Source organism: Sander lucioperca, chromosome 13, assembly GCF_008315115.2.
Source record: "Sander lucioperca isolate FBNREF2018 chromosome 13, SLUC_FBN_1.2, whole genome shotgun sequence".
NCBI lineage: Eukaryota > Metazoa > Chordata > Actinopteri > Perciformes > Percidae > Sander > Sander lucioperca.
This window is the reverse complement of record NC_050185.1, coordinates 2,765,075-2,783,763: the sequence shown is the minus strand read 5'-3', so window position 1 is coordinate 2,783,763 and position 18,689 is coordinate 2,765,075. Positions and strand designations below refer to the sequence as shown.

Here is an 18,689-nt window from a genome sequence, read left to right as displayed (position 1 = left end):
GATTAGTCGACAAAATCATATGAATGTTAGTTGACTAAGAGTTTATTTAAGTGAGAACAACCCTAGAAGTTATGTAAACGATGCATGTGAATTGTATGCGTGTGTGGGAGATGCATTTGGTATAAAAGTGTTATGACATGTAGTCACAGTTGTAATACATGTCAGAGTGTGAAGAGCTGATTCACTGGCATCATGCTGGTGGAACTGAATATAGAACTGAGTCACTCACACACATTCTCAACCCTATGTGCTCTTTCAGTATTTCCTATAAGTACCCCTGAACCATTGGTGCTGCTTACCCCACCACGGTGCCTCACAGCCAATCGCACACAGCAGGGAGTTCTGCTGTCCTGGATCCCGCCTGCCAATCATACAGCACCTATCCAGCATTACGTCATGGAGTTCCGCCTGGGGGAACGGTGGGAGGTCTTGGACGACAGCATTCCTGCTGGGGAGACGGACTTGCTCGCCCGAGACCTGATCCAGGTAAAAGACAGGACACGGACTGTAGACTTCACACACGGTATTATACAAGACCAGTTCCAGGATAAAGGCACGTCTGGGACATAGTGGAGGGTTAAATATACATTTCAATTGGCAGAGTCCAAGTTATACATCGTCTTTATGGTTTTAATTCTAACTACTGTATCAGGATCATTACCTGATGTTCCTTTTTAAATGTGTCAGATGATTGTGTCAAGCATTTTAGAATTCTCTGTCTATAATTCTATTCTTGAATGCAGCCTTATTTTACATAGAAAATGTGGATGTTACTGTTACTGCATTTCACAAAATCAATCACATTTTAGTGTTTGCGTGTGCTACAGTACATCATTTATTAAAACACCCCAGCCTAAGATGTATTAAAAAGAGACTGAGGGTATTTGGTGTTTTTCATATTTGACTAAGAGCTTGATGAAAAGACAGATGTCCATGATTAAAGGACATTTCAGGTATTTGTCAGCCTAGGTCTTATCCTCATAGTTGTGTCCATTCTGACTATAAGTCAAAAGAACTTAACACTCGCCACCTCTGTTGTAGATAGTGATTTTAGATTTGCGAACGAATCATTCTTTTTGAACAACTCTTAAAAAGGAACACGTTAACTCGATTCACAAGCAGGATTGAATCTAAAATCCTGCTTCTGTGTGGTGCATGCACAGTGCATGTGAGCCAGGTTAACTTCCGAGAGCCGCTACTCCAGACTCTTGTTAGGTGTGACTCTCAGAGATCGTCTCTCGTTCAGAGAGCTCACTCAGTAGCACAGAGCACACTCACTGAACCAGAAAGGGTCGTCTGTGAGTCAGTTCATAGTGGCCCGTACTCGACACAAACCACGTTACTTAAAAGAACCCGTCTTCTCATCACTAGTTGTAGAGATATGTGAATCCAGCAAAAGAATGTATATCTGGGCAATCAGCATGAGCCTTAAAGCCTTTCAAGATTCTTTTACACAGACTACGTCAAATGCTTGTCTTTGAGTCCAAACGATACACACGATAGCTAATCCAGTGGGCTAATTATTGGGTTTACTTGGTTTGGATGTTTGAAATTGTATACAATTCATTTTAAATTGTTAAAGTCCAAACCAAGTAAACCCAGGAATTACCTCACTGGATTACCTATAATAGCTTCATGCAAGAGTTACAGTATAAAAAAAGATTTCTTAACTAACTATGTGCAATAGCTGGTTACTCAGCAAACTAGTATTAAGTGGCCACCAACAGGTCAAACATATTTTTCTAAGCTTAAGTGTTCCATCATTTCACTTCATCCAGTCATAATCTGAGTCTTCAGAAATCATTTGGATTCAGTTAAAAGTGCTGCAATTGAATTTCTTCCTGTTTGCTCATTCCCATCTGTACTGATTTAACACTGTATGCTACTGAAAGTGTAAGAACAAATAACAATAAGATCTGTTACAGAAAAAAACTTTATTTAATACCTGAACAAAATCAACAGTCTGAACAGTGTTCTGACTGCAGGCAAAGTTGATCTGTTTTGCAAACTGTACTGTTTAAAGGTCTAGTGAGATAATCTATAAAAATGTAGTGTATAATCTCCAGAAACTAAGAACTGTTGTGTTTTTGTCGCCTAAAGAATGAGCTGTTTATGTGTACATTCGGACATTTGGGTCCTCTTCCACGGAGTCTGCCATGTTGCACTGCCGTGTTTATACAGTAGCCCAGAATAACCAAACCAAACACTGGCACGGGAGAGGGCCATTTGCGTTTTCGCGTCGGCCACCGTAGTTCTCTACACGCTTGGCACACGGAAGAAATTTCAGTTGGTTGCAATCTCAACCTCACGGCTAGATGCCATTACATCCTACACACCGATACTTTAATGCTCTAAATACCCAGATCAGATTCTGCATACGTATAATAATGTGCTGCCATATCCACCTTGGCTGTCATAGTAACAATGCAGGTGTGCACGCGCTGACTAGGCTCACTTTCTCACCATCTCTGTGGACTTGACTTTTTTGTTCTTATATGCTGTGCAGAATACACAGATGCTTTTACTTCTGCGGGTCTGCAAGTGGCTCGTACTGAGCGAGCAGAGAGAATAGCGATTGAAACATGGTGTTAGATACATGTAATACACTGTATCAATATTAATTATGAATACAATATGCTTTTTAGAGGAGGAGAGTAAATTTCACTACAGCAAAGGAAAATCAATACTGATTTCTGATTTATACTTCTCTTTCAGCATTTTTACATCTTTGCATACGTCAGCTAATTCTCCTGCCATGACATGTTAGAGCTTTAATCTACCACTGTCAGCTCCATGCAGATGCTTTTATCTCTCCTTCCGTTGCACAGCAAACACCCACACACGCTTCTCTCCAGCCCTCCCACCACACACACAATGCACCTAGTTTGTATAACTTTTTTGCTGCATATGTCTTACTGCATCGGCGGAGCTAAGATGACCGGGAGGGATGCTCCTGGATGTTTGGTTGTCTGCATGTAGAAGTGATGTTTGGTATGACACAACTCTCCACATTCTAATCCTATTTCCTGCTGGTGTGTGACAACTGAGTCCACGGCAAGAGTATCAGACGGTTTCTGAGTGTTATGCCAACAGTACAGTAAATTAGATACTGCACCCTGCTAAAGTGTCCTTGAGCAAGACACTGACTGAATCTCTGCCAGCTCCACAGCTGCTGTTCTGTAGCTGACCCTACACTGTGGGGAGCACAGCCAGCACCAAGGAAATAAAAAGAAGAGGCTTAATATGTCTTTTCATCATGACTTAGTCATAGCTGATTTAGTAATCATCCATTATGATATTCGCATAATCAGTGCATTTCTCTTATCATTTTCTATTAAGACTTTGTCATGTTTTGGGGTTTAAGTAGTATTACCTATTCCTCCTTGTAGACTACATATTGTTCTTATCAGCCTACAGCTTCATAATATCTTATTGATTTTAAAGCAATTTGACAAGCCACATTAAGCTTCCATTTATTATGGTTTACATCATCCTGCTGTCTGAATAATATAATGAAATTCTTTTTCTAACATTAAAGTGCTCATATTATGCTCATTTTCAGGTTCATAATTGTATTTAGAGGTTATATCAGAATAGGTTTACATGGTTTAATTAAAAAAAAAACACCATATTTTTGTTGTACTGCACATTGCTGCAGCTCCTCTTTTCACCCTGTGTGTTGAGCTCTCTGTTTTAGCTACAGAGTGAGACATCTCACTTCTGTTCCATCTTTGTTGGGAGTCGCACATGCTCAGTAGCTAGGTAAGGACTACTAGCCAGTCAGAAGCAGAGTATGAGGGCGTGCCCTAACAGTAGCTAGGTAAGGACTACTAGCCAGTCAGAAGCAGAGTATGAGGGCGTGCCCTGACAGTAGCTAGGTAAGGACTACTAGCCAGTCAGAAGCAGAGTATGAGGGCATGCCCTGACAGTACCTAGGTAAGGACTACTAGCCAGTCAGAAGCAGAGTATGAGGGTGTGCCCTGCTAGCAGCTAGGCGAGCATTATAACGTGTGTTCCAAAGTGACCACGTTTGTCTCTGAAGTAAAGGCTGGACTACAATAGAGCTGTTTGGAGCAGTTTGTGAACAGTGTTTTCTGTTGGAGATGGTAAGTCCCTTTGGGGGGGACTTTGGGCTTTTTCACTTTGTAAACCTATTACATGAACAAAAAAGATATATAACCCAATAAAGGAAAGGGAAAAAGCCAAAAAAGATATGAGCACTTTAAACTATATCATCCACACTTCTCTTAATTGGTTGTTTACACATTCTAACATTTCAAATATCTTTTTTGAAATTTCTATCAATAAAAATGAAGGGGAAGCAACAGATTTGAGCTATCTCTGAATGTGGGTCAAGCTCCAAAAAACGCTGGATCCTACTTTCCCATAATATAACTAGTTAGACTCTTCCTGACATGATTAGTCACGTAAAAGTGAGGAAGACAAATACACACGGCACAGAGAGGCAGAATGGGAAAAGCAGGACTGAGGGAGACTTTGACTCTCCCCACCTGATAAATGCCCACAGTCCACACCCCTATTTCATAATGCAGGCTTTCTGTTAAAATGTGAGTGTGTCCAAAAGTCCAATCCAATATAACCCTAATGACATCACTATGACATCATGAGTGTGATTTTGTCAGATTTTAGGAACGCTCTGCCCAGAGCCACAGAAGCTAAACAACAGTTTTCATTGGCTGAGTGGTATGTGTTTAGCAAACTGATCTTCGTGTGCAAAATTTGTGGAATGCCCCTAAAATAAAAAAATTCGAATCATGCCAAATTCAGTTTGCAATACATGACTTTGGGGTTCCATTGTGCCATTCATGCACTGTAGGAACAAATATGTTTATTTTTTAGCTGTTAAACACTAAATGGGACTGAGCTGCACCATCCATTTCCAAAGCCTTGGTGACTCAGCTGGCTGGTCTTTGGAGACACAAACAGAATCCTGCAGCCTGATCGAACCTTTCTGTCACCAGACATGAGTTTACCTTCTGAACGTAGATCTCTCTCTGTTCCCCTGCTCCTAGGAGGCGTGGTACGAGTTCCGTGTCATGGCCATCATGGATGACATGATCAGCGAGCCTAGTAATGTAGTAGGAGTGTCCAGCACAGGTGAGCCATTACATCACACACTGCATTATAATTTTACCTGTGGTCATATTTAACACAATCTAATTTTATATTGAAGTATAAATATCAAGTGTGGGAACCTTACATTATACATTATATATATATATATATATATTCAATTTTCGATTTAAACCTTTTTTTTCAGCACTGACGGCAATGTCACAATTACAGCCACTAGATGACAGAAGGGTACTTTACAATAACAGTTAAGTTTCTCAGAGTATACAAGGCGCACTTACATGCGCCATGAGTTTAACGAGGTGAACCTGATCGCACCATGAAGTCACATCGGAGCCCACTGGCTTTACCGTTCGCTCTGAATGCTACCGGTGGCAAGCTACATCGTGTGTTTTTTTTCTCCTTCGGACGTCCGCAAGTAGGCAGAGGTGGAGAGAGAAACAAATACTGTAGGAATTGCTGATCTTGCATTTGATCGATTTCCGATTTAAATATGCAATATGCAATCAGAAGCTGGGGGAAGAAAAGGCAGGTCTTCTTAAAAACTCTGCTCACTGCATTCAGAGGAGCTTTTCTTGTCAATGTTGGGATTCAACCCAGCAACCTCTGGCAGTAACCTGCATCTCTAACCTCAGGCAGTCAACTCTGAGGAGGGGCTGCGAATTTGTTGCACACGCAGCAACTCGAACTTCACATTTTGCCCACTCAGCACTATTAAATCTAAGCTCTCTTTACATGCACACTGCTTTGTACCATCCTGAAAAGTATGACATCATCGTCCTGCCTGTCTGCCATGGACTGTCTTGGGCTGCTTTGTGCTAAAAACAGACTCATTAAAGGCTGTCTTTTTTTATCACAATACTGAAAGTCTGTTTTAAATCTGAAACGAAACCCCTCAAAATGTGATGTCACTCCCCTGCAGAGGTCACTGGGTGCATATCATTTAGTAAGAGCAGCTGTTGGTAGCATTTATAGACAGGATTGGCTCAGGAACCCTTGGATCTCTGGAGGTACTCTGCTGCCCCCTACTGGTAAAGACGGAGTGCTATGCAATGCGGTGATCAAAGGCTCCTGCTCATTTCTCTGTTGTTCTGGTATCAATGGGACTGCTTTTTCTGTGCATATGTGTCAGTCAGCATCATACTCAAAGCGAGATGTGGATACACCCTGTCCTGAGTGAAGGTGTTCTTTGGCTGATTAGTAGTTATTTCAGGTACCAATATTGCTGGAGGTACAATACCTTTGCATTTTGCTGTGTCATGCTTCACTGCTGCACATAAACCACTCAAACAAGTTCATAACAAAGACTGACACATTATTCCCCCTGGTCGTCACTGAGCGATTCATTAGCATGCAGGCCACTAAAACAACTCCAACATTAATAACTGAGGACAGTTCTGAAGTTAGTAGCTCTATAGCAGGAGTTAAAGCAGCTGCACAGCACATTTCCCTCTAGTACACTGGCTGGATTTTCATTTTCTTAATGATCATCTGAGTGTAACAAGCTGCAGAGTATAGCCAGTCATGTTGAACGGACTACAGCGTCACAAAATAGAGAAGAAATGCAGCTCTACAATATGGTACAGTGCTGGATTTGTTCAGGCAATCTGAACTTTGAATAACGCAAGCTAAATGGTAGTTCTACATACAGTGATGGTTAATTAGGGCTGGGGCGATATGCTTTTGTCACGATTCGATTCTTTCACGATACATGGGTGCCGATTGGATTTGTATTGCGATTTTCATTTTTGCGATTCTAGAAGTACTGCGATTCGATAGTATTGAGTATTGCGATTCTCTTTTCGTGTCACTTCTAGAGACAATATATTATGAGACATTTCTAAATACTGATTGTTTTATAAGAAGAATGCACATCACACATCAGTCAATCTGACATTTCATTTGTAAAGAAGTACATAACATGGATTTTTTTTACATTTTCTGCTTTCGCTCTGTTTTGTTGGAAACGAATATGATGTAGTGTAAATATTTAGGTGAATCATTGCTAGAAATAAAAAAATAACAAAATATCGATTCTGGGGGAAAGAATCGATTTTACAAATTGTCGCAAAAACATCACGATACATACGTAAATCGATTGAATCAGTATGCTGCTTTTATTCTCCTGCCACTGTGGCTGATTTGACAAGGTTTGACAAATTCACCCGCCAACGCACAAAATCAACCGCATTTGGTGAGTGGCGGCTGCTAATTTCCATCCCTGGTCTTAAAACATGTCTAGAGGGAATTTCTAACAAGTCAGTGTTTATAACCAAAACAACCTAAAGAGGTAGCACCCAGGCAATACAGTGTACATGTGGCCTCTGCAGCTTCCTACACTGTAAGGTCGGAATGCATTTAGTTTGGGAAAAAAAGTTTATATTCTGCTAAATCATCATGGCATATGCCCTGCATATCCATTTTGAAGACACATACAGTAGTAAAGGTCAGCTCTTGCAAATTTAAGTCTCCTTGGATATGGCAGGACTTTTCCTTTCATAGGCCCTTCAAAGGCTTCTCTGCAGGAACGAGGTACAAGTTATTGCAGGAGGAGTCTCGTTTTTTGTTAGGGAGGGTGGCAAAAAGCAAAGGAGCTTATATGCATAATATATGCATCCTGATTCCGTTTCTCATATAGTTAAATAGCAGCCTAATCAGAGCACAGTGTGTTCTTGCAGGGGACAGTGTGCTCTTTTTCAGTGGACTCACATCTGCGCGGTAATCTCATATTAAATATCAGCCACCATTTCAGAGCCAGAAAATAAATGTTGACATTAGCATTAGACTTGAGCAGTGCCATATTAGAAGTCTAGTGAGCAAATTCAAGTTTTACATTTGTTTCTTTATTCTGTTTGCTATCTTAATAACAAATGCTCCTCCATTAATCTGTAATTTCCTTCACCTCTGAATGGCCACGTCTGTGCCTACACATCTTCAACTGCAAACATGTCATGTCCCTCTTTCTTTACATCCGTTTCATTTTAATGCTCCTCTGTGACTTCAACCAGATGTACGGCCCTGACTCCTCCCTCCTCACCCCACAGACTTCTTCCCTCCCCCAGAGCTGGTTGAGGAGCGTGGCCTGGCGCGGCCGGTGGTGGCTGGCATCGTGGCCACCATCTGTTTCCTGGCAGCGGCTGTCCTGTTCAGTACCATGGCTGCCTGCTTCGTCAACAAGCAGCGCAGGCGGAAGCTGAAGAAGAAAAGAGGTGAGGTGAAAGTCCTGGTCATTAAAAGCTATCTCCACAATCGCTAAGCCAGCTTTTAGGCAACTTCAAATAATGAGATGAGAAGATTCTTTCATGTTGTACAGAAAACATGCATGTATACAGTTATGGTTAATTAATACATTTATTATGTCAAACTTCAACTGTGACAAAAGTTACCTAACTTGTACTTCACTGATTCATGGACTTGAACTGCAACCTCATGCTGCTTTATCTGACTCATGTCCTCTCAGCTTTAACTACATGTTCAAACAGGAAACATCCATTTAAATGTTTGACTTGGAATGTAAACTAAAAGCGGATTAATGACACTTCAGAAAGCTGCTATGGCTATAGTTGTTGGGTACGTCCAAGTTCCTTAAATTGCATCCATGTTTCTTTACATGCTTCCCTTCCTTGCGTCTTAGTCTGTCCCCCCGAGAAAGCATGGTGGAGATGCGAGGAAATCATGTAAGGACAGCAGAAACAAGAAAATGTGTTTTTAAAGGGATGAGACGTCCTTTCCTCTGAAGTGGCACGTGAAGGCTTCCCGGAAGGCTGCTCTGGTGTATCCTCGCTCATAGCTCCTCAGAGATCCCTCCTCCATCCTCCCTCCTCTGGGCAGGAATAAGAGCTTTGGACGGCCTTCACGAAGGCGGACCACAACGACTTCTAGTTCAAGCGAGGAGCAAGGAGATATCAAATAGGAGACTTGGGATCCACCCGTTATGTTTAATGTTTTTTGTTATTCTGGAACTTGGTTTTAAACCCTGCTCAAGGCTCACCAACAGTTTTTATAAACCTTTTGTGTAAATGTCTAGTGCTGTTTATCGTGAATACCTGTGAATGTGAAAACAGTTCATTGGCCTCCTTCTGTTGCATTTACACTGCCTCTAACTGCCTCTATGTTTTACTCATCGTGAACTCTTATTTAAGTAGTTCTGAACAACGACTCTCACAGCGTGTCCAGGCAGTTAGTGGTACTGACCTATCTGCACATGATTTTTTATTGTATTTTAATGAAAAGGTCGAGGACATTAGAACCAAAATACCCCAGTCTTACAGTGACAAAGCAGAGTGTGTTGTTGCTTTGTCTATCTGCACAGGCTTTTCTGAATTTGAACCAGTTTCCTTGGCTTCTTTGAGTAAGGTTGTAATGGTGGCACGATGTACAACCTGCTCACTCGATCCTCTGCCTTCTTGGGTTGTCAAAGAGCTATGGCCTACATTAGGATCTTATGTTTTATTGATCTTAAACTCTTCCCTCATCACTGGAGTCTTTCCAGCTTGCTTCAAAACTGCTGTGGTTAAACCCCTACTAAAGAAGCCTAGCTTGGATTTAGACTCCATGACCAATTATAGACCTGTTTCAATCCTTGCTTTCCTGTCAAAAGTGTTTGAGAAAGTGGTCTCAACTCAGCTTTTAAATTATCTGTCAATAAATAAGCTATTTGAGCCATTTCAGTCTGCTTTTCGGGTAAATCATTCCACAGAAGCAGCACTTACAAAAGTGGTGAATGACTTGCTACTGTCTATAGATTCGGGGTCAACAAGTGTTTTATTGCTGTTAGATCTTAGCGCTGCTTTCGACACAGTTGACCACTGTATATTATTGGATAGACTTGAGAATTTCTTTGGCATCTCAGGACAAGTTCTAGAGTGGTTAAGATCATACCTGTCAGAAAGATTTCAATGTGTTTTATATGACAACATTTTTTCTGAGTCCTGTGCCGTCAAGCATGGGGTTCCCCAGGGGTCTGTACTGGGTCCATTGCTTTTTTCACTTTACCTAACCCCGTTGGGTCAGATTTTCCGTTCTTTTGGGATTGATTTTCATTGCTATGCTGACGATATGCAGCTGTATATGCCACTAGGTGTAGGAAGCGAGTCTAACACAGCTAAACTTTAGGACTGTCTTGCAGCTGTTAAGAGCTGGTTATCAACAAATTTCTTGTTGCTTAATTCTGCTAAGACAGAAATGATGGTTATCGGACCAGCAAAACTAGGTCATCTTTTTGATCACATTACTTTGTCTCTCGATGATTGTGTAATCAATCGTAGAGACCAAGTTAAGAATCTTGGTGTGCTTTTTGATCAGACACCTTCTTTTGGTTTACTTTTTCCATCTTAGAAACATCTCCAAGATCAGATCAATACTGTCGTTTAAGGACTCTGAGGTCCTCATTCATGCCTTTGTGTCATCCAGGCTAGATTATTGTAATGTCCTTCTGTCGGGACTGCCAAAGAAAAGTCTTCGGAGTCTGCAGTTGGTTCAGAATGCTGCAGCTCGTGTTCTGACCGGAGCCTCCAGATATGAACATATTACATCAGTGTTATCCTTTCTCCATTGGCTCCCGGTTCATGCCAGAGCAGACTTTAAGGTATTGCTGCTAACCTATAAAATATTAAATGGCAGCGCACCGTTGTATCTTAACGACCTAGTGAACCCTTATGTGCCTGCTCGAGCCCTGCGTTCTCAGGGGACGGGTCTTCTGAGTGTCCCAAGGGTTAAAAAGAAGACAATTGGTGAACGGGCCTTTGCTTTTCGTGCACCGACATTGTGGAACAGTTTACCTCTGGACATCAGGCAGGCTTGTTCTGTTGAGGTTTTTAAAGCAAAGCTAAAGACCCATCTGTTTACTGTTGTGTATGAGGCCTAATTTCTTTGTATGTTTTTCTGAGAGTCCGAGTGTGTTTATTTTAGTCATTAGAAATGTTTTTAAACTGTATTTTCTATGCTCTGTACAGCACTTTGATTTGAAAGCGCTTTATAAATAAATGTATTATTATTATTATTATTAATGAAGCGTTGAAGCTTTCCAGCAAAGTGTTTCATTTCTTGAGTGTGCTCACAATACCACCTGTTGGTCAAAGAGTGTAAAACACTATATTTTGTGCCAGTAAAGGCTTAGAAATAACAATAAAAAAAATTAATGTTATCCATTTATATTTTATAGTGTGTATTTTCTGGTGGTATAATGATTGTATAACATAACTGTATAATAAAATAATTGCCTTGAGAGGAAGTAGCTATCAAATGTGTGTAAATCAATCCTTTGGTCATAATATAATAATAGCAGTTGGGGCAATATTACAATTCTAAAACTGGAAAGGCAATGGTTTAACAGGCAGAGGGCAGTGAATTGCTTGTGTATATCATGGATGTATGTAGATTTGAACTGTGTAGATTTGAACCACTTCCTAAAACTTTCACGTGGTATGGAAGTGCCGTGATGCTTTGTCTACACTTGGTCTTTGTCTGAAACAATACAAGCTTCATACGCGCTTCGTGAAAAACCTCCGGGATATCTCGACACACGCTCCGAAGCCCCGGCATAGAACGTAACATCACTAGTATTTATCATATATAGTTAAAATGTACATATATACATAAAACTGATCTTAAATGGCTGTAATGGCCTTGTCTGTCTTTTTCCTGTCTTCCAGACCCCCCTCTTTCCATAACCCACTGCAGAAAAAGCATGGAAACTCCGTAAGTAACCCCTACATGACACACAGCACTGCTCCACTGCAGAGTACTCTACCACAAACCCACAATCAAACAGCACACCCATTAGGATTCATTTTTTCTCACTGGATCAGAAGACATCGTTTTATGTCATCCAAATAGAATTGTATTCAGCAGAGCAGATACTTTATTTCTACATGTGAGATGTATGCAGTACATTAGTAACATGGTAAGTAAAACTGCAGCACGGAACAATAACATGATTAATATTAGTTAGTATCATTGTAACTAGAAGTAAATTCACAGTTCATATATATATAAAGTTATCCCGTTGATATCTAAATGACAACTTCAAATTATGTAAATCCTGAATGTTTCTTGTGTATAGAAGCAACAACAAAAAAAGTATCTTTTTCTTCTTACATTACATCGTCTGACCTGAAATCCACATCCGGTTTATCAGTGTGTCAAATGTGGCATTACAGTGAGCAGGTGGAAGTCTGTTGTGTCAGACTGAACAGAGCTAGGCTGGCTCCTAACCAAACATCAGCAGGCTAGTTAGCATTGTAGCCTGCTGACGTTTGTTGTGGGTTATTGTGTGAGTGGGGGCAGGGCTTTCTGTTTGTGATGTAACAAATGTACACAGCATTGCATGCAGTGCGCAGCAACAGGTGTGTGTTGTGGTTGGAAGGATCAGACAAAGCAATGGCTGTATATAACAGTGGTTGATGTAATGAAACTGCTGATTCATTCAAGTGAAAGCTGCTCAACCTCAGTCAGAAAGGTCTAAAAGGTTGGCCACCCTGCCGGAAAGGGGATCTCAGAGCCAAGGGCTATGTTTCCATTTCACAATATATGACACCTGCTTACAAGACAACAAGACAATGAACAACTCCAAAATGCAAATGAAGATTTGTTGCTTCAGTTTTAACGAAATGTTCACACTCTTTGTGCAGGAGTGAACAGAGCTTAGCAGCTTAAAGCTTTAGCTTGGCTGGGTCATGATTTTTTTTCAATTTGAAAAGTCATAATTTAGGGAAAGGAAATTGCTTCTATTTAGATTACAAAAAAAAGAATCATCTGTCATAAAAAAGGAGGATATAGACATCTGTCTGAAGTCTTATTATTTATTAGACAGGATTTATTATGTGTCAAATGTAACTGGACAATGCTGTGAGTTTTAGGACAGCAAGACTGCAGGTGACAAAGGTGCCATCCCATTATTTCATGTCTTTTCATTCCTCTGTCCTGGTGTGACCCTAAAATCAATCCAATCCACCATCATAAAGGACGCCTCAGGTCCCTTAATAGACTCTTTTCACAGCTTTCACAACATTTTGACATGTCTTATCAGAAAGAGCACAGGTGTAACATTAATCGTGACTCTAGTAAGCCATGCCAGTGAGCCAGCATGCACAGACTGGAACCCTGGCACTGGCACACGTAAATGGAAAATATCCATCCATGTTACACCTCCTTGTTTCTGATATGAAGACGAGACGTGTGTGACTCGAACATCTCACATTTACCAACAAAACGTACAGCGAAAGACAAAACATTTCAGACCGTCCTGCCAACCTGTATACATTTTAACATCAGTGTACGCTGTAACGTTTTCACTCTAAAGTCGCTGAAAGCTGCTGCTGTTTCAATCCTGCCGGCTCTCTGCAGCGGGCGGGGCTGCTGCTCAGTTCCCCCCGCGACTGACGTGCATGCACACACAAACACACGCAGTGGATGCAGGAAAACAGCTATGCTCGTTATTGTAAGTGCAATGATAAGTTAAAGTCCAATAAGTACTTTATCAAACCGTATGAATGGATAGGAAATTAACTAACAATGTAAAGATCAACAAGCCACTGACACATATGTTCAAATTTGATTCATTCAATAAATTATTATTTTTTGTCTTAAATCCACCAGCCATTTTATATTAAATGATATATATATATATATATATTATATATTTATATTATACCAACATATGCAGCATCCTGAGCCATTTTGGTAAGGTTACTAGGAAAACTCAGCCCAGAGTAGTTTTATTCTCCCCGAAACAAGTTTCCTTTTATTTTTAAAGAAGTATACCAAAAAAAAATCGCAACTTTTCTTTGCAATTTTCACTCTCTTCTCAATTTTCACTGTCTCTCTTGCAACTTCATTGCAACAAAAATACAAAAGACATCACAACTTTTATTGCAGTTTTTTACAAAAGCTCCCACAAAATCAGGCATTTTGGGCCGCAACACTCTCAAAAAAAGGGCGTGAAATCCTGGAGGGACTGACAAGTCATGCGGTGGGAAGCTCGTCTGATTTCATGAAATGCGCGTTTCCTTGATTTCTCCTTCCTTGCCCCTCTTATGACACGCACCTAGAGGAATTCAAGTCTGAGAATGGGTAATTTTGGCCATATATCTTTAGAAACAATAAATGGAGAACTGTCTCACAGTGCAGTGGTCACATCCTACATATTTCTTTCCTCTCCCGTGTCTTTCTCTTCCTCTTGTTGCTCCATGGTAGCCTTTCTTGTCTTCAAGCTTTTTCTCTGACACTTGTTTCTCTCAGATCTTCTCTGTGACTTACTAATGTCTCTTGCCATTTCTGTCTTTTCCAGCCCACTTATTAATAAAGCTATATTTTCTCTCATTTTCTGTTGCGGTTTCAAGCATACCTCTCATTGACAGGCTTCCTGTTAACCTCCATGTTCTCCTCACTTCTTACTGTCTGATCTCCCCACTTCTACAGGAGTCCACTTAGCCTCATTCCCAGCGTTGAACCCTTCTGGGAGGGGCTGGACGCAAGCAGGTACAGGCCCCAACCTTCCAGTCCTCAGTGAGTGTGCCAACCATTGCCCCCCGTTCTTGCACACTGTATACACCCCTTTGCTCTTTGGTTCAACCCAAGCTCCTCAGACTCCTGACCTGGCTGCATGCGTCTTGCCTAATATCCCCACAAGGCAACAACAATACTGGTCTGGTTCTTTCATTGATTAAAGATGAAGGCTCTTCATTATCAGAAGATGTTCAAAAAACCTGTTCAGCCCTGATTGTTAGGGATTTAAAATTAAATAAACAATCCATCTTGCCATGCAGGACAAGATTCAAAGACACAGGGAAGTATGACACAATATGTCTGCTAATTTCTCTTAGCTTAACACTTATCTCCATTCAGGATAGCAGTAGTAGATAACGGGACGTATAATCTTTACTTTTGTATCATCATTTCTGGACTCCTTGTTGATGTTTCAGTGAATTAATCACCCTTACCAAACAATAAATGGCTGTTTTACTGTATGTAGTTCACTAAGAGGATCATGGTGCCTCCCAGCAATAAATCTCGGAAGATTTCCATTGAAATACAGTAAATATTTGTTTAGTCACTATGAGGTAACACAATGGTGATTGAGCCTATTGCCCATTGATAAAAGGCCTTGCATTATTATTAGAGGTGTGAATCTTCAATGATCTCCCGATTCGATTCGATAACGATTATCATGTCTTCGATTCGATATCTCAATGCATCGCGATGCATCGCGAATGACAAATACATTTTTCTATTAAAGCCATATAGGATATTTAATTCATAGCTTTTCAAGCTTCAAAAACAAAACATTCTGCAGTGCTCTAATACTAAATAAATTGGATACATAAAACTACAGCACTGAGCACATGGCACTTTTTGTTGTTAGGCCTACATTAAATTGTAAACAGAAATAATCGATTATGGCCCGGCCGTTTATCGATGCAGCATCGTCCATGTCCACGATTCGATGCATCGATTATTTGATTAATTTCAACACCTCTAATTATTATGAACTGGGTATCTGTGGCCACACGGTGCACAGGTAGTGACGCGTTTTCCATCACCCAGCAGTGGTTGGTCCGCCAGAGGCGGTAGGTGGACCTAACACAACAGACTCGCTCTCCAACTCACTTGTGTGTGAAGCGGTGTACTGTTTTTTCCGGTCTCTCAATTGGCACCATGGGTGCCGCCAAAGAGAACGAAACAGAGATCTTCGAGATTGTAACTTTAAAGGAATGGTTTGACATTTTATCAAATCCACTTATTCTCTTACTGGCTGAGAGTTCAATCAGAATCAATACCACTCTTATGTATGTACACTATATATGAAGCTAGGGCCCGGGGATGGTTAGCTTTGCTTAGCATAAAGACTGAAAGCAGAGGAAAACAAATCAGATATAACATGTTAAATGGTGAGTTTTTAGCATTTGGAGTAAATCCCCTGCTTCCAGTCTTAATGCTAAGCTAACCTAACTGTCCCCTGGCCCTTGCATCATATATACGGACATTGGAGTGGTATCAATCTTCTCATCTAACTCTAATGCTGCCGGGCTCTGAGAACCTGTTAGTCAACTACATCTAGTATAATGATCAGTCACTGTATGGTAATGGTGATTCATTTGTTGAAACATCAAACAGAGCAATGCAGATCATGAAATGAAAGTGAAGATTTGAGAATTACCGTGGTAAATGACATCATACACTGCATGAGAAACATACTTGTTATTTTAAATATAAGGGAATATACAGTATACAGTTGCTTTTGTCTGAAATTAATATTTAAATCCTGAGGTACTTCTTTCCAGAGCGAATAAATCATTCTTGAGCTGTGCGTTCAACCACAGTACTTAACTCTATTTGTTAAAGGAATACTTCAGTAGTGGTGTTGGTAGGCTGATTTTGTCACCATTGGACAGAGTTAGGCTAGCTGTTTTGACCCAGTTTCCAGTCTTTATGCTAAGCTAAGCTAACCAGCTGCTGGCTGTAGCTTTATGTTTACTATACAGATAAATAAGCGTATTTCTCAAAATGTCGAACTATTCCTTTAACACAATCCTTGTTTTCTGCATTGTTCACAGCACTTTGCTTATGCATTGGGGCCATTTCTATGGTTTGAGCTGTATATGTGACCGGGTCCTTTCTCACTCCTTTAAATCACTGTTTCACCTCCAAGTGGCCTGAAACACTTTCTTTTCTCACCACTATTGCTTTCTCATCCCAGATGCTGTCACACTCACACTTTTTGTTCTGCCTGTTAGTCTACTAGTCAAGTGTTTTAATTGTTAGTCTGCATTTTTAGCTTGTAGAGATTACATCATCAGTGCCAACTGCTGCTCATGGTAATATGTGTAAGCTTATGAAAAGAATTGTCTGTACTCGGTAGTTTATTAAATTGTATAATGATCGAGTCAATGTGAATAATCTATATTTTTACAGCATCGATAGTTATCACTGAAACTTCATTCAGTGGCTGTTTAATGAGTAAGTGTTGTCTTACAGTCATTTTCTTTCTGTCATGATCCAGCCAGTTTGACGAGTGTCAGCTGTATTTCTTACGTACTGAGTACTGAGCACATCAAGGGAAAATTCTGATTATACAGTATTTACCCTGCATTTTATCGTTTTGGCCACTATTCCTTTCGGTTGAAGCAGGGACGCAATAGCATCAGCAGAGACAACTTAACAACATATTCTTACACGGTTAAACAAACTAAAGTCATCAGAAAGCTTTAAAACAAGCCCAGTTTTACCATGATGTCTGAACTGTTTCATGAAGTTTCTGATTCAAATATTATTGTAACCAAAGGGAATAATGGTCAAATCAACAAACATAACAAAAAAGTATGGATTAAATGAGTTGAAGATTGTTACATTGATGAGCAGTCTTTTATGTGAACATTGGAAAGGCAGCACATTATTAAGAATGGCATAGTTGTTGTGTGTTTCTGTTATATTACTGTGTGTAGAATATATTATCACTGTAGTTTATGAACACAAGCTACTTGATATTTTAGTATTATATCTCTCTCTAGCTTAATAAAGCAGATGTGCTTTTTCAAGATAACCATATCTGAGTAGGCATTGCACCCTGGAAACACAGCAGGAATATCTATCATATGTAACAGTGTTTCTCAGTCTCTATTTATAACAGAATTATTAGCACAAGCCTTCGTGATTCCTATGAGGATTGGCTATATGTTTCATTTTCCACTAAATAAAGTAATTGTGGCTTCAAAACAAATTATTGTTTTCATTTATGTTTCATCATGTACTTTAAAGTGTGTGTTGTGTAGAGACAGACAGACAGACACATTATAAATACCAGCGGAGAATTTCACTGTTACAGCAGCTTAGCAAAAAAAAGACAAAGATAATGTGCAAGAAACTATACAATACTTGTCAATATACAAAACTTAGCAAGATACAATACTTGTCGACAATAGCTTAAATAAATAAGAGGATTTTGACTGTACATATACTGTATAGGGTACTGGTAATGCTGTGAGGTGGACATAGTGGAAGTAGTGCAAAATGAATTAGTGCAGGTATGGGTCAGATCATTTAAAGGGTATGTATAAGTCCAGGGTGAGAATGTTTGTATTAGCCTTCAGTCGGTTAGGGGGAAGTGCCCCCTGTCCTGACACAGAGGGGACAGGTTGGATAGGCAGATGGCAGCTGGCAGGAAAGACATCCTGTAGCGCTCCTTGTAAGAGCTGGATCAGTAATATACTGGATCAGTATCATACTGGTCATATTCTCAAATGCAAATACAATGTATACAGTGTCTGTCATCACCTGAACTTAAGGTATTTGATGCCATCAGAATCCTCATCCTTAAAGCTGGCTACAGAAAAATGGCAGTTTTCACAATTGGGCCATCTCAACTAGCTTGCACGATTAGACTGATCTTTGACCTGGTTTTTACAAGTCAGCATCCCTCCAAGCTTAGATTAGTAATATTCATATTCTTTAGAAGAGTGAAAAGAAAGGCTTTGATCCAAGACACCTACTGTACAGAGGTTTTTGAGGTGTCACCTGTCTGCCATTCTAGAGCGTTATTGATAAAAACTACCTCAACCCTATTGCCACAGTGTTGCTTAAATCTAGTGCAAAGGCCA

General features: G+C 40.2%; 1 protein-coding gene across 5 annotated transcripts in view; it reads left to right on the top strand.

The window, feature by feature from the left end:
- igsf9bb (immunoglobulin superfamily, member 9Bb) overlaps positions 1–18,689 on the top strand; it is a 136,206-nt gene that overhangs the window by 101,033 nt on the left and 16,484 nt on the right. For 3 of the 5 annotated variants that reach the window (XM_036008880.1, XM_036008879.1, XM_036008881.1), the window contains exons 14-18: positions 260–486; positions 5,034–5,118; positions 8,139–8,303; positions 11,748–11,793; positions 14,515–14,601. In XM_036008880.1, coding sequence (XP_035864773.1) covers positions 260–486; positions 5,034–5,118; positions 8,139–8,303; positions 11,748–11,793; positions 14,515–14,601 — 610 coding nt within the window. The remainder of the gene's footprint in view (positions 1–259; positions 487–5,033; positions 5,119–8,138; positions 8,304–11,747; positions 11,794–14,514; positions 14,602–18,689) is intronic. The other 2 variants (XM_031310960.2, XM_031310959.2) reach the window with 1 other exon arrangement.